The sequence below is a fragment of the Dendropsophus ebraccatus genome, chromosome 9, assembly GCF_027789765.1.
Source record: "Dendropsophus ebraccatus isolate aDenEbr1 chromosome 9, aDenEbr1.pat, whole genome shotgun sequence".
Classification (NCBI taxonomy): Eukaryota; Metazoa; Chordata; class Amphibia; order Anura; family Hylidae; genus Dendropsophus; species Dendropsophus ebraccatus.
The window spans coordinates 54,499,520-54,514,790 of NC_091462.1; the positions used below are offsets into that span (position 1 = coordinate 54,499,520).

Below are 15,271 nucleotides of genomic sequence, written 5' to 3' on the forward strand. Positions count from 1 at the left end.
CAGGACTGACCTCTTCTATTAGTGCTTTGTTTCCTGTAATTATGTGGTTATAATTTATGGTGCTTTTCCTATGATATACTATCTTCTAGGTCTATGAAGTACACTTCACTTAACACAAAAATGTAAAACATTCAAATATACTTATCCTCAGTCAGGTCCCTCAGGGGTTACCCGAAAGACACTTAGGCTGCATTCACGTCCGTAGATTTTGCAGACCTATGGTTGTGATATTGACACTTCATGACGGACAGGGAAACAATCCATTGCGTGCATTCACCGTCCGTAGGTCCACAAAATCTACGGCTGTGTAAATGCAGCCCTAGGCTTTCGTCACACAGTGATTCCCGATATTTCGGAAGTGTTTTCCGTGTTTTTTTTTTTTTTTTAACAAAGCCATTCTAAATAGAAATACAAGTTAAAGGAGAAGTCCTGCGAAATAAAAAAGAAAGGAAGGCAGGGGGATAGGTAAATTTCCTCTATTAATTTTTTTTCCGCAGCGCCCTGCCTTCCTCCATTTTTTTAAATATACAGGACTTCTTCTTTAAGACTCCTACATCTTTTTTTTTTTTTTCCTTTACATAAACCTAAATCTGAGATGAGTGAACAAGGCCTTTTTCTCATGCAGTCACCCATCTATACATTTTGTAGCACTGAGAAAACGAAACTACAACCACTTTATTTTATAAAAGCACAGTAATCTATATGCTGTTATGCCAACTCTTCAAGTCATAGAATTATTCATGAATGTTCGGCCTAAGAGACTATTCTAAATTCGTTGTATGTTTTCTAAATAAACAGAACTCGGTGTGAGATTAATTTATTTGCAAGAAACATTTGTGAACAGTTTTTTTGTTTTAGAACTGACTGTATATTTGGAATATGGAAACAAAGAGGCCATTGATATTATTACAAGACATCTTTATTATGCCAGTGTGTCGCAGTAACAAGTGGACTGGTAGTATGCCATAATATCACCGCACAGTTTGATATGCCAAAATAATGATGCTCTCTGAATTGTCTTTAAAAGGAGAAGTCCGGCGAAATTTTTTTATTAAAGTATTGTATTGCTCTCCAAAAGTTATACAAATCACCAATTTACACTTCTTATGGGAAATGCACATAAAGGGCTTTTTGTCCCTGCAATTATTACTGCATCAAGGATGATGGCAGAGGGATGCCCAGTGTCCCCCCCAGTGCCCTGTGTCCTCCTTATCCTCCATCATCCTCTCCAGCAGCAGAAGAGAAACTGAACTTTCTTTTTAAATACCAAATTATGTGCAATGCAATAATAAAAAGTACAATTAACCTTCCTAACATATGATGTATCGGTATGACATGAAAACCTGGGACTTAAAGAGAACCAATGACTAGGTATTTGGTTCTAAAGCCACTAACAGGGCCTGATAGATGGGGTAGACCACTGCCTTAAAGCGACTCTGTACCCACAATCTGCCCGCACCAAACTGCTTGTACTGTCAGATAGCTGCTTTTAATCCAAGTTCTGCCCTTGGGTCCGTTCGGCAGGTGATGCAGTTATTGTCATAAAAAACAACTTTTAAACTTGCAGCCCTGTGTCAGATTGGTGTGGCCTAGAGTGTCTATGCCCTAGCCTTGCACCGCCTCTCCATCCCAACTCCCCACCCTCTTTACCATTAGGAATGGCCCTGGCCAGAATTTCTTCTATTCCTTACTTGTCTGAACACTGCACAGGTGCCTTAACGATCCAGCACACGTGCAGTGTTCACACAGGTGATGAATAGTAGAAATCCTGCCTGGAGCATTCCTGACGATGGAGAAGTTGTGGCAGCCTAACACTTTAGGTCATGCCAATATGACACAGGGCTGCAAGTTTAAAAGTTATTTTTTGGACAATAACTGCATCACCTGCCGAGCGGACCCAGGACAGACCTTGGATTAAAAGCAGCTATTGGAAGGTACAAGTGGTTTGGGGAGGGCAGATTGCGGGTACAGAGTCGCTTTAAAGTGACTGTACCACCAGGCCCAGGCTGAAGCACTGGAGGCGGGCCGACCCACCCTTAGTGGAAGGAAACCCCAGCCCCTCTGAGATAGGGTTTCATTGATTCTAATGGAGTCACGTCATGGAGGGGCTGGGGTTTCCTCCCACTAAGGGTGGGTCAGCCCGCCTCCAGTGCTTCAGCCTGGGCCTGGTGGTACAGTCACTTTAAAGAACAACTCCCACAAAAAATTTTTTTAGCTTATTTAACACACATTACAAAGTTATATAACTTTGTAATGTGGTTAAATACCCGGTCTGGCCCCCTTCCCCCACTTTCGGACCCCGACCCCCCCGCCCGGAAGTTAAAGAATATGTACATTACCTATTACGATCGTCACGGTCCTCTTCTCCCGGGCGGCATCTGGTGACGACGACGTCAGAGCCGGGGGGCGGTCCGGGTCTTCTTCCTCCTTGGCGTCTTCATAGAGAGTGAATGGGACGGAAAAGGCTGCTGGTGCACATGCGCACCAGCAGCCTTTTCATTGGCTGGAGCGCATCACATGGCTTCCAGCTTCGTCAGCCCTGATTGGCTGAGGTTGCTGGAAGCCATGTGATGCGCTCCAGCCAATGAAAAGGCTGCCGGTGCGCAAGCGCACTGGCAGCCTTTTCCATCCCCAGGACCCGGAAATCAGAGACATCGCTGGACAGCGGTGACGGTGAGGCGGACGGCGGGCGAATGGAGTGGCGATCATCACCGGAGGGATGGTGAGTATGGTGTCTGTGTTTTTTTTTTTGGGGGGGGTCCCACGGGAGTTGTCCTTTAAGTTGGGTTCACACTGCGTTTTTCCTATGCATTTCACATATGTTTTATGGAAAAACTGATGCAAAAGTGTGCCATCCTTTTGGATCATTTTTTTCATTGACTTCTATTATAAAATATAAAACGGATGCTTTTTTTTTTAACGTACACAAAAATAGGGTTGACTACGTTTTTCTGTCCCTTAAAAGTAACCAATTAAAAACTGATACATTAAACGGATAGGAAAAACACAATGTGAACCCAGCCCTATGAGTGCTGGGGGAGAACTAGTCATCTAGTCACAGCTCTCTGCCTTTCAGCGCGCTCTTCGAGGGTGAGTGACAAGAGGCTTCTAACTGGCCCCCTTTCCTGTCAATCATGTCCTGTCAGCAATACTGCGATGCAGCTCTATAAGCAAGCTCAGCGCATGTTGAGTAGCAAGTGCTATCAGCAGCCAGGTACTCGCAGTAAATGACAGCAGCGTCCGATGGGAAACTCTGCCATTCCATGTTTCCCTCATGGCAGGGATGCTGTCCCAACAGCCACCTACAGCTAGAGCCTGCCTCAGGCACATGGCAGCACATTGATATCACTGATCAATGCAATGGCATAGCATTGAAGAATATAAGCAATCTAATGATTGCTTCTAATAGTAGCCTAGGGGATATTTGGTCATGTAGCATGCGCAATTGTCTGGTCTATTTAAAGTGAATGTACTCTCAGGCCTGGGCTGAAGCACTGGAGACGGGCTGACCCATCCTCTATGATGCAGCTCCATTGATTCTAATTGATTTCCTCCCATTGGGGGTGGGTCGGCCCGCCTCCAGTGCTTTAGCCCAGACCTGATTGTACAGTCACTTTAAAGTGACTGTACCACCAGACCCAGGCTGAAGCACTGGAGGCGGGCCGACCCACCCCCAATGGGACAAAACCCCAGCCCCTCCATGACGTGACTCCATTAGAATCAATGGAACCCTATCATAGAGGGGCGGGGTTTCCTCCCACTAAGGGTGGGTCGGCCCGCCTCCAGTGCTTCAGCCTGGGCCTGGTGGAACAGTCACTTCAAATATATGTAGTAAAATATTATTCCCGCATGGTGGACAGCAGAAATAATTTTTTTTGTCACATTATATATCACAAAAATTATAAAAAGTGATTAAAAAAAAAGTATACAGTATTTGTAAAAAAAAAAGGGTTTGTTTTAAAGTGAATGTACCATCAGGTCTGGGCTGAAGCACTGGAGGCGGGCGGACCCACACCCAGTGGGAGGAAACCCCTGCCCCTCTATGACACAGCTCCATTAGAAACAATGGAGCCGTATCATAGAGGGGCGGGGGTTTCCTCCCACTGGGGGTGAGTCGGCCCGCCTCCAGTGCTTCAGCTCAGACCTAAAGGTACATTCACTTTAACTGACATATTTGGGACCTTGCTTGTGTCCCTTCCTTGTGCTTTGCGCAAGAGTATGAAATGTGTTGCTGGTGTAGTATTTCTCCTGACTGCACTCCTATTGTGTGTACAAAAGTACTTCAGTATTGTTTAATGTTGGTGACATTGCATAGTCAATAAATTTACAGGAGAAGTCTGGCGGATTGTAAAATCTGGCAGGGGCAGGGGGGGAATTCATTACAAGTACTAAATTACCTCTCCCCGTGCCCATGGTGAGCGGCAGGACCAGCCTCGGGACCCCACTCGGAAGGCATTTTTCCCCGAGTTGTGATGGCATGACCTGACTGATGGACTGGCCGCTGGGCCAATCAGTGACTGGAGTGGCGTCCTTCCCCAGTCACTGACTGGCTGAGCAGCCAGTCCATCAGCCGGGTGGTAAACTGTCAGCTCCAGAGAGCCTGGCGGGGTTCCCATGGCCGGTCCCAACGCTCACTGTGGGCACAAGGAGAGGTAAGTTAGTACTTTTAATCAATTTCCCCCTGCCAGCTGCCAGATTTTATAATCCACTGGACTTCTCCTTTAGCTTTCTATGGAGTCTCTCTCATGTAATGTGATGGAGAGCACAGTGAGCCAAGGAGAAAAGTGTTTAGCCAAGCAAGCCACTTCTTCTAGCTCTAACTGCAGGCACATAAGCATCCAGACCTCAACTGAACAAAACCTTTAAAATGTCTCAAATGACAAGGAAACTTTAAAGGAAACTTTTTCACAATCTACATCAACAGGATATGTGATTTAAAGCAAGTTTTTCCATTTACATCCTTTTTTTATTATTTATCATGGAAAACACAGCACTTCCTGTGTTCTGATTTTTATTATTATTATTATTATTAAAAAAAGGTAAGATATTAGAGAAGCTATGTAAACATGGCTATGGGGTTCAGACTGACCTATACAAAGAAGATATCCTGTCAGGTTTACCGTAATGTGCACTGTGTAAGAGCGAGCCCCTAACCTACTACTGCCGTGCCAGTCCCCCACACCCATAGGACACAGCACCGAGCACACCTCCCGCCGCTGGACGAGCCGCCGTACCGGGCTCCATACACCTGAGGACCAGGTGTTGCGCATGCGCTCTCTGCCTGCACGGCGCTCCGTGGTGTTTGTGTGCACGCTGTTTGCTGTGACACCGGCCGCGCTCAGTGTTGTGTCTGCACCGAGCACGCACCGTGTGAACAGACTCCAGGGAGTCCCGGTTACCGTCTCGCCGTATCCAGCTGACGAGGGGGTGTGGCTGGGCCGCGTCACGTGGGGCGGGGTCTGGAGAGGCCGCCTGCTGCGCGCTCCAGGGGTGACAGGTCGTGAGTGTGAGGGAACGCGGAGAGGACGGCGCCGCCCCGGGACAGGGTAACCGGACCCGGGGATTACTACAGGCTCACCGGGCAGCGACGTTCACAGTAGGTGTGAGGGCAGCGGGAAAGAGCGGCTGCCGAGCGGGCCGGGCCTGTGCGCTGATGTGGAAGCTAGGGGGAGGGGAGGCTGTCATGGGGGAGTCTGAGGGACTGTGTGACAACAGGCTGACCGGTGCGGTGTATGCCCTGCCGGGGAGAGACCTGGTGACCCTGTGCTGTGCTGGAGTAGCTGTTAGTGTGGTGACATGGCGATATCCCACCATAGTCAGGGTCCATGTGCAGCCTGTATGCCAGGCATGCCCACCCCCTGCTGGCCGTACACTTATGTGTGAGGATTTCAGAATCCACCTCAGGAAAGTCCAGCTAGGAATCCCATTAGTAATAATAATGTTATGTTTATGTGGCGCCATCATATAGCGCAGCCCAGTACAATGCTGGGGCCGCATACCTAGGTGGTGGCCGCATTAGGGGACCTGATAAGCCGCCATGATTTTGAGGCACGTTTGACGCAGGAAACTTTTTTATGCTTATTATTTTTATCAGTTGTGATAATTCCTTTATATAGCACCGACATATACCATGGTGCTGTACAAAGCTTGTCATCGCTCATATCACCCTGTCCCCATTGAGACTCACATTCTAACTAGGTAGTTGGTAATACATCTCCGGCCTAATCCTGATGACACCCCCCCCCCCCCCTTTCACTTAAGTTTTCTGTTATAGAGGCCAGTCCCATTAATGGCGAAGCTTCGGCTGTCCAGGCATGATGGGAATTGTAGTTTTGCAACAGTTTCACCACTGCTATAGGCGTTACAATGTGATCATACCGAGATTTGCGTGTCTCAGGATCCCACGTTTCTAGCTAAGATGATCATATATGACCTGCGGTGATGGATCCTCCTTTGTCTTTCATCCCTGAAATCTTTGTCTTGTCTCGCCCTCCAGATGCCCCCCAGTCCTGTTAAGTGCAGTAGCGTCCGTCCTGCTGACATGTCATGTGATGACGGCCCTGTCACTACGGACAGCTTCTCTTCTTGTGCTGCTGGGGGACTGGTGGTGGACCAGTAGTCACATGTATAGTTACTCAAAGAATGGATCTTTGTAATCGCGAAAGCCCCTTTAAGGCTGGTCATAAAATATTATCATTGCAGTTTGGTTTTATGGCTGAGAGGGTTGTTGGTGACGTTGTCCACTCAGAATGAATGGCAAGTTTCCTGAATGTGAATGATGCTTCAGAAGATTTTGAGTTGGGGTGACTGGGAGACAGCATATATTAGGAAGTAAAATGTCTGGGGATTGCTGTAAAATAATGAGGAGAAAGAATATGCAAAATAGCTCCCACACCAACTTGGAAAGGGGTCTGTGTTTCACTCCATCTCTGAGCCTTAGAACATTAACTAGGAATATATGGGAATTCTGTGTGGTGTAGGGGAACTGGGATTATGAACTTGAACATCACAAGTACAATCCCTCTACATTTGTACCTGCTTTGTGTCTAGATACAGAAGGGGGCGGATTACTGTAACATTGAAGAACAGAATAAAATTACTGATATTTTGTACATGTACAAAAAAAATTTACATTATAATTACCCTTTCAAAGGGTTATCCAGCTATAAAAAAAAAAAAAGTTACATATTACTGGAAATATCATAAAAAAGAGTCATACTTGGCCATCTACAGGATAGGGAAAAAGTAGGAGATTGCGGGGGTCTGACCCCTGAACTCCCAGGTGATTTCCGTATGGAACCCCCCCCCCCCAGCTCTGTTTTGAATTGGGCCCAGGTCGGCATGCTACCTGCGGCTTTATTCATTCCTTTGGAGCAACGGAAAGAGCCGAGTACAGCACTCTTCCGGCGTACTCTGCTCTTTCGTCGCACATTAGGAATAAATACAGCCGCGAGTCATGTGCCGACCCCGGGCTCTATTCGTCGGTAGGGTCCAATCCAGAGATAGCCTGGGAGTTCAGGGGGTCGGACCCCTGCAATCTTCTACTTTTCCCCTCTCCTCTTTTAGTTTTATATTGTCCTTTAACCCCTTAACAACCAGGGACATACATTTACGCCCCCGCAGCCTGGGCTTTGGTGCAAACAGGCGTAAATGCTGCTGTGGGGGCCGGACTATTAAGCAAACTCAGGAGCTAAACTCGCTTAACCCTTTAAGGACGGGGCCAATTTTCGTTTTTGCGTTTTCATTTTTTCCTCCTTGTGTTTTAAAGGCCATAGCACTTGCATTTTTCCACCTAGAAACCCACATGAGCCCTTATTTTTTGCGCCACTAATTGTACTTTGCAATGACAGTGCTTATAACGCTTTTATCCTTTAGTGTATGGGGCTGTGTCAGGTGTCATTTTTTTGCGCCATGATGTGTTCTTTCTATCGGTACCTTGATTGCGCATATACGACTTTTTGATCGCTTTTTATTACATTTTTTCTGGATTTGATGGGACCAAAAATGCGCAATTTTGCACTTTGGGATTTTTTGGCGCTGATGCCGTTTACCGTGCGAGATCAGGAATGTGATAAATTAATAGTTCGGGCTGTGCAGGCTGTGGCTGCTGGAGAGGATTATGGCAGGGGGACACTGAGGGACTGGAGAGACACTGACCATCCGCTTGCCATAATCCTTTCCAGCAGCCACAGCCCGTACAAGCTCTGGGAGTCGGGTCGTGACATCACCATGTTATCCAGGAAGTGAAGCCTTGATGCAGTAGTAAGTGCAGGGAAAAAGCACTTTATAAGCATTTCCTGCAGTAAGTGTATATTGGGGATTTGTATAACTTTTAGGGGGCAATACAATACTTTAATAAAATTTTCGCCGGGCAGCCAGGCCCTCTCCTTCAATGGCGGGCCGCTGTAATCGTCCACTTAATTAAAATAAAACAATAATATTACTGGTTAATGGTGTGAACAAAAAGCGGTTAAAAAAATGCCAGGATCGCTGATTTTGTAATTACATTTTATATATAAAAAAATTAATTAAAAATGATCAATACATCTGATCTACACAAATATGGTACTAATTACCAAACTTTGTGTAATTGCATTATTTGTCCCAAATACACCCCATAAATTGTAATGCTTCCGTCATTAATTTTATAGTAGATTTGAAAGTGCACCTGTTCCTGAAAAAAGCAAGCCCTCACATGACCCTGGAGATGGAAAAATAAGAGTTATAGCTTTAGGGTACGTTCACACTTACCGGATCCGCAGCGTATTTTCCGCTGCGGATCTGCAGCAGGTTTCATTTAAATAACTGAACACAGCAACAAATCTGCACGATCAAATCTGCTACGGATCCTGTAGGTGTGAACGCACCCTTAAGAAGGCAAGGAGGAAATTTTTGTGGTCTATAAGGCCAATTTGGGCTCTGTCCTTAAGGGGTTAATTTGATTAATCACCCAGCCCTGAATTGGACCCCAGAGGCATCTGGCATACTGTTTTGACTATAATGGAGACCAGTGGGTTTCAGTCATGTGTGTGTGATTGTAGATGCTATTTTGCAGTTTTTCTTCCTGTGCGGAAGTTTTCTTCTGCTTTTATATACTGATGGGATCTATGTTACCATTTGACTGCCCATATTTGCTTATGGAATGCTTGTAGACTTACACAGAACTGGTTTTGCCTGTATAGATTTCGTTATTTATTGTTCTGTCTTCTAGCTTAAAAATAAGAAGCATTTGGAAACAATAACTAGACACTAGAAGACTCTGCTGCAGAATTCATATATTCACAAGTAAGGATGTTGTGCACTGTAAAGTCTGATTATTATTTATTTTTAAAGTGCCCTTTATTCCAGAGCGCTGTCTTGCACTTTTCTGTACCACGCATCTGTAATATCATGTACAGTATATCATCTATCACATCTATAATCATATATATATATATATATATATATATATATATATATATATCACATCTGCATTATCATATCATCTATCACATCTGCATTATCATGTATATATTATCTATCACATCTGTAATATCAGGGGAATTTACAGCACAGCAGAGAGACTGTTCCATAATTTAGATTTTCTGCTGATACCTTGTTAAAAAAAACTATTCCAAAGGTGTGAAATACCCGGGTAAGCTGCTATTATCACCAGGACAATAATTAATAATCACACACAGAATAACACATGGTCCAATATCTTTACTTCAACAAAAAGAAAGGGGTCCTGTACAGAGGGATACTATTTTCTGACTTATATATAATGACGTTTTATCCTGTTATGATTGTTTAGGTTGATTTTCCTCTATATTCCTCTCAACAGTTCAGTTTGTGATCATTGTGCTTGTTCTTCATGGTGAGCTTAGGAATGGGTTAAACATAAGTCACATGCTGCAATTGTTCCTGCCTGCCATGCTCACAGCTGATCCAAAGGAATTTGCCCTGTTGCATATCTCTGTGGATGTACCAAATTCTCCTTATCCCTTCTTTTAGGGACTGCCATAATTTAATAATGATTGCCCTGTTGGTTAGGGTGCCTTTACTCTGAGAGATTTATCTGACAGATGTTTGAAGCCAAAGCCTGGAACAGACTAAAAACAGAGAACATGTCATAAAGGAAAGACTGAGATTTCTGCTCTTTTCAAATCCATTTCTGGCTTTGCCTTCCAAAATCTCTGTGTGAAAGCACCCTTTGGGTAGGTTCACACTATGGAATCCGCACGGAGAAGTTCTGTCGGATTCTGTTGGTCGTATCCGCTCACGGCTGCGCGCATATCCGCCCATGCCATAGACACCATTCTATGGCCGGGCAGATTCCATATTCCGCTGAAAGAACTGACGTGTCAATTCTTTCGGCAGAATGTGGAATCGGCCCGGCCATAGAATGGGGTCTATGGTACGAGCGACAGAATCCTCCTGAACTTCTCTGCGCGGATTCCGTAGTGTGAATGTGAACCCACCCTTAGTCATGATGGACCAACTTAAGGCCCGTGTTTCATCCTTTAATGTCATCACCCTTGATTTACTGAGATTGGTGGGTGAGGGTTTGTGTCTCATATAGACAAGCATATTGCTCCATGTTTGATTGCATTCTGGATACAAAGCCTGGATACCTCTGCTTTTCTGGATAAGGCTTTCTGGGAGTCTATTTCATACCTGAGTATTTTAGAGCAGTATTTAAGTTCTTCTTTTATTTATAAGAAGAAAATAAAAGTAGAACTTGAATTGTGTGCTTTTCAAAATTTTGGACGTTTTTATGGTTTTGGAATAAAAGTGCTAGGGCTGCCAGGAAAACATAGATTTATCCTATGGCTGTATCCATCTTTTCCAGGACTCCCTAGGGCGGCATACAACTTCTTCAGCTGCCAGGAGCTAAATACAGAACGTTCGGGTGCAGAATCCTCTGAACACCAACAAGCATGGATTGCTGTGCCCATATAACTATATGAAGTTTCCTGGTTGTATGTAGGTAGGGTATGACCCCTCTTGCTGATCCTGGGTGTGAAGGTGCCACAGAGCTAGTTTACTTGAATATCTTATCCTAGTGATGTCATCACCTTCTATAATCAGGAGAAACCCTTTAATGGCATAATAGCTAATACTTATATGTTTTTTTACTCCCCCCTGATGTAGGTCAGCCACCCGTGGGGGCTTTTGTACAATTTGCAAATAACACAAGACAATAAGACTGACGTGTCTGTATAACTTTTAGTTCTGCAGTATTTTTTTATGTAACACCTTTCACACTATAGGTTTTATTTTGTTTTGTTTTTACCAACAATTTGAGCGCAAAACACAAAAATGTATTGTGTTCACATGCATTCCAGATCAGCTCATGTGTATCCTTAGTGGCATAAGACTCGTAATTTTATCTTTTTGTGGTGTAACCAGACTCTGAATAGTAGTATTGTCCAAGTTTCCTTTCATAAATGGAATGACAAATTTGGATGGGACTTTCAGGGATTTACCTTGCCTCACGGTGCTTGGCTTTTAGCAGCATTGTGTGCGGGAATTCTGGACTTTGGATCCAACTTTTAATCTTGATTTTAAGGCTGGTTATGAAAGGTGGAAACATAAAACAAAGTAGTCGATATGGAGAAGCTGCATTGTTTTTCTGCACTTCCTGGCAATTATCCAATCAAAAATGTTACAGGGACGTCTCTCCCCAGCGTGAAATGGACGATTACAGAGAACAAGAGCTTGTATTCAAGGGCCCCATAGCCATTGTATATAGGACACATGCGGTTTAGGGTAAATTTCATGTGAAACCAACTACAAGCTTTATTACATTGGTGTATGTAAAATATGTGATTTGTTTCCAGCATTTCTTTGTTTATCTAAGTCCTAGGACCACATGCTGTATTACTATGGTTTATATGCAGTTTTTAAGTGCACAATTTTTGTTGGTTACACATTAAAAGCTTGTAAAGCCTGTGTTGCCATATACCTACCTGTAATTCAGAATTGCATTCATTTGTTCTAAATCACATGTATCTGACTGTGTGGCACAGCACCCCTACATGTAGAGGTACTAAAGCCCTCACCCTCTCTGCTGGGTGGGCATTGTATGGCTGCTGTTTCATGAAGAATGCTTTTAGTTGTAGATGTCATAGAAGCCCTAATATTACATGGCATGTCTGTTGACCGAGCCCCTTTAGGGATAAGATGTAAGGACTGGAGATAAGCACAACTCAAGCATGCTCAAGTTTGATCCTTCGGCATTTGACAGCTGGTGGCTGAAGAAGTTGGGTGCCGCCCTAGGGAATCCTGGAAAACATGTATACTGCATATGTCTGTATCCATGTTTTTAGGCAGCCTTAGGGCTAATGCACACGTCCGCAGAAACATGTTCATGCACGGGCGCTGTCCTGCGCAGTGACCCTCAGAGTTCCTGCATCATTATGATGTTGTGAGCTCCGATACTGTTTGAAAGTTTGTGCTAGTGTAATGACACAGCCGTGTGTCAGCACACTAGTGCGAACTTTCAGGGTGCGTTTACACGTAACTGATCCGCATGGGATTTCTCGCTGCGGATCCCTGCCCTGTACACTTATGGGCAGACAAACTCACAGCTGGATGCACATCCCGCTGTGAGTTTGTCCACAGCCCGCCCCGTTACCACCACCCTACCCACCCCCGCTGCAGCGTAAACTTTACCTGCTCCAAGGTCCACTGCGCAGGACACTGTCTGTGCACGGTTGTGTTGCTGCGGACGTGTGCAGTAGCCCTCAGGGCTACATCTAACTTCTTCAGCCACAGTTATTCAAATGCCAAATAATCAGACTCAAGCATCCTGGAGGTGCACTCATCTCTAGTATCTACACAAGCTTGCCACCAAACTGTTCTCAGATTCCATAGCTTGAAGCTGGGAACTGATGCAGCTTATGGAATAGCTAACCATGTCTATGGTTATGCAGAGATCAGAAGAATTTTATTTTTTTTATTTATTGCTTTCATTGTTATTTATTATATTGTCTGTCTTCCTAGGTGTCTCCTGTCTTACCTACTCCTCACAACACGATAAGAGAACTTCCTGATGTGTGTGCCGGGATCATCACTGCTGGGCAATGGATGTGAGATCACCTAACACTAAAGCTAATAAAGGACTGGAGTGTAAGAAATAACATTAAAATACAACTTTGAAGGTTTTCAGACTTCCTACGCTTTCTATATCCACCCTCAAGTCCTTTATTTTGGGTGCTAGTGTTTTGTCACTTAAGGAATTGCAGCCCTACTAAGCATGCCCAGGTCCTGTTAAGCTGGTTTTGTGCTGGTTTCATCTGCAGGGAACTCGCCTCTGTGACTTTTTTTTTGTTTGTTTGGTGGGAGTACATCACCGGCAACCTTAATGTAAACTACTAAGGATGGAACACTAGACAATGCAGATGGACTGGTTCTGAACTATATTTGTGAAAGTGTAAAGTGGAGGTCACAGGATGGCATCCAAGGAGAGACTCTGTGAGCTTTGGATGCTATACTGCAGCAAGGTAAGCCTTTTCTTCTTTAGCATGATGTTTGTATTTGGGGAGGTGAGAGAGATGATGTGTAGATGAATTATTGCAGAAGGTATACAATATCACCATGACAAGAGTCTCATTAAGTGTTGTTTTTAAACATTGATTCATTAATTATTGTAACTCCTTCTGTATATTTAGTAAGAGGACAGATACATGTTTGTGATCTGTGGCCGCCAGATTACTGTAGGCAGTTTTCTTATTGTCTATTTTCTCTTCTGTGAACGGCATTAGGCGGTTTACACTCATTACAGCTGGACAGATCTCCTGGCACCTGGTATTATGTGTAAAGTATATTCATGCTAACTGTGCTGTCCCTATAATGGTAAATGTTAACAGTCTCTAGAATTGTTAGTAGCATGGTGGTATCGTTCCATAGTTTTATCAGGGCTGCAAATGTGCTCAGTCTTCATACTTTACATCTTTATGTGTCACTCACAGATGCTTGATTTCATTCTCAAAATGTTGATCCTGGGGATGGGACTACTGACTGGGCACTTGTTTGTAGATCTAATGGGTACATAGCCCCTGTCAGTGCTGACTATACATAAACTCTCTGACTTGTGAAGTGCTAGATTATGAGATGAATGAAGTCCGGATGATAAGTTATAAGTGTATTTGTTGAGGCACAGCCCCCTGAGAAATATACTATCTCAGAGGACCCCTTTTAAACTTACAAATACATGCATTGCATACAGTCGATAGAGCAGTGGACAGAACACTTTTATTCTGTTCGGAAACGCAATACCAATGAACTGTTTCAAAAAGTACCTGTCATTTAAAATCTAAATCAACAGTAGATGTGATATGAAGCAAGTTTGCTATATACATTCCTTTTTTTGTTACCAGAAATCCATTTCCAACAAAAAAACAGACTAAACACAGTAATTCCGGACAGTACAGAGCGTCCTGGCTCAATGTGTCCATCAATCACATGACTGCCTTGAGCTTGCAGATGGCCTGGGATACACTGGACTTCCTGTTTTCTGACTCTTTGAGAAAACAAGAGTCAGAACACAGGAAGTGCAGTGTTTTCCATGATAACTTAAAAAAAATAATTAAAAAAATAAAAATGCATGTAAATTGCAAACTTGCTTTATATCACATCTACTGTAGATTTTCAAAGTTATAATGACAGTGACACTTAAAGTCGCAATCATAACATTTTTATTACTGTGTTGTTCTACCTCCGGCTATGACTGTCTGTGGCCGAATCCCTTGGCTAAAGAGACCATGTGAGATGTGGGCAGTATGGATGCCAATGTAACCAGGAGAAGCCTGAAGTGTCTTCTAACGTTAATCCTTGCTGCTTTTATTTATGCCGACATCTTTTTCCATTAAAGTGTTCATCAGAATCCTACATACACTGTTTAAACCTAAAAGAGCAAACCACTTCCAAAGACTAAACAGTAGAAAAGTTGTGAGTGCTGGGTGAGAGGGTGTGACAGATGGCATGGTCATAATATCTAAAACCAGTTTGTTCCATAAAGAGTTAAAAGGTGAGACCTTGTTCCTCCAAAGCGCCTGTGCGGTGCCCATAACACACGGTGTGGTTTCTGGTATTTGGAGAAACAAGGCTTCAGTCAGGGATGAAATGTTTCATAGCTTGTCGGCAAAATGTTCTGAATACACTGCGTGTACTGTCTGTATGTGAACTTTAGGGCTGTATAGCTGGCATTGTTTATTTATGCCCAGGCAGTGGCACAACACCAGTTACTATGCATAGTATCCATCTATCTTTACAGAGAATATACTTA

At 43.9% G+C, this 15,271-nt stretch overlaps 1 protein-coding gene across 5 annotated transcripts in view; it reads left to right on the plus strand.

Annotated features, from left to right (window-relative positions):
• Positions 1-5,344: 5,344 nt before the first annotated feature.
• Positions 5,345-15,271, plus strand: part of NBEAL1 (neurobeachin like 1) — a 125,302-nt gene continuing 115,375 nt past the window's right edge. For 2 of the 5 annotated variants that reach the window (XM_069983362.1, XM_069983365.1), the window contains exons 1-3: positions 5,345-5,596; positions 9,212-9,285; positions 12,988-13,487. In XM_069983362.1, coding sequence (XP_069839463.1) covers positions 13,437-13,487 — 51 coding nt within the window. In that variant the 5' untranslated portion in view covers positions 5,345-5,596; positions 9,212-9,285; positions 12,988-13,436. Of the gene's footprint in view, positions 5,597-9,211; positions 9,286-10,831; positions 10,970-12,987; positions 13,488-15,271 lie in introns of all 5 variants that reach the window. The other 3 variants (XM_069983363.1, XM_069983366.1, XM_069983364.1) reach the window with 3 other exon arrangements.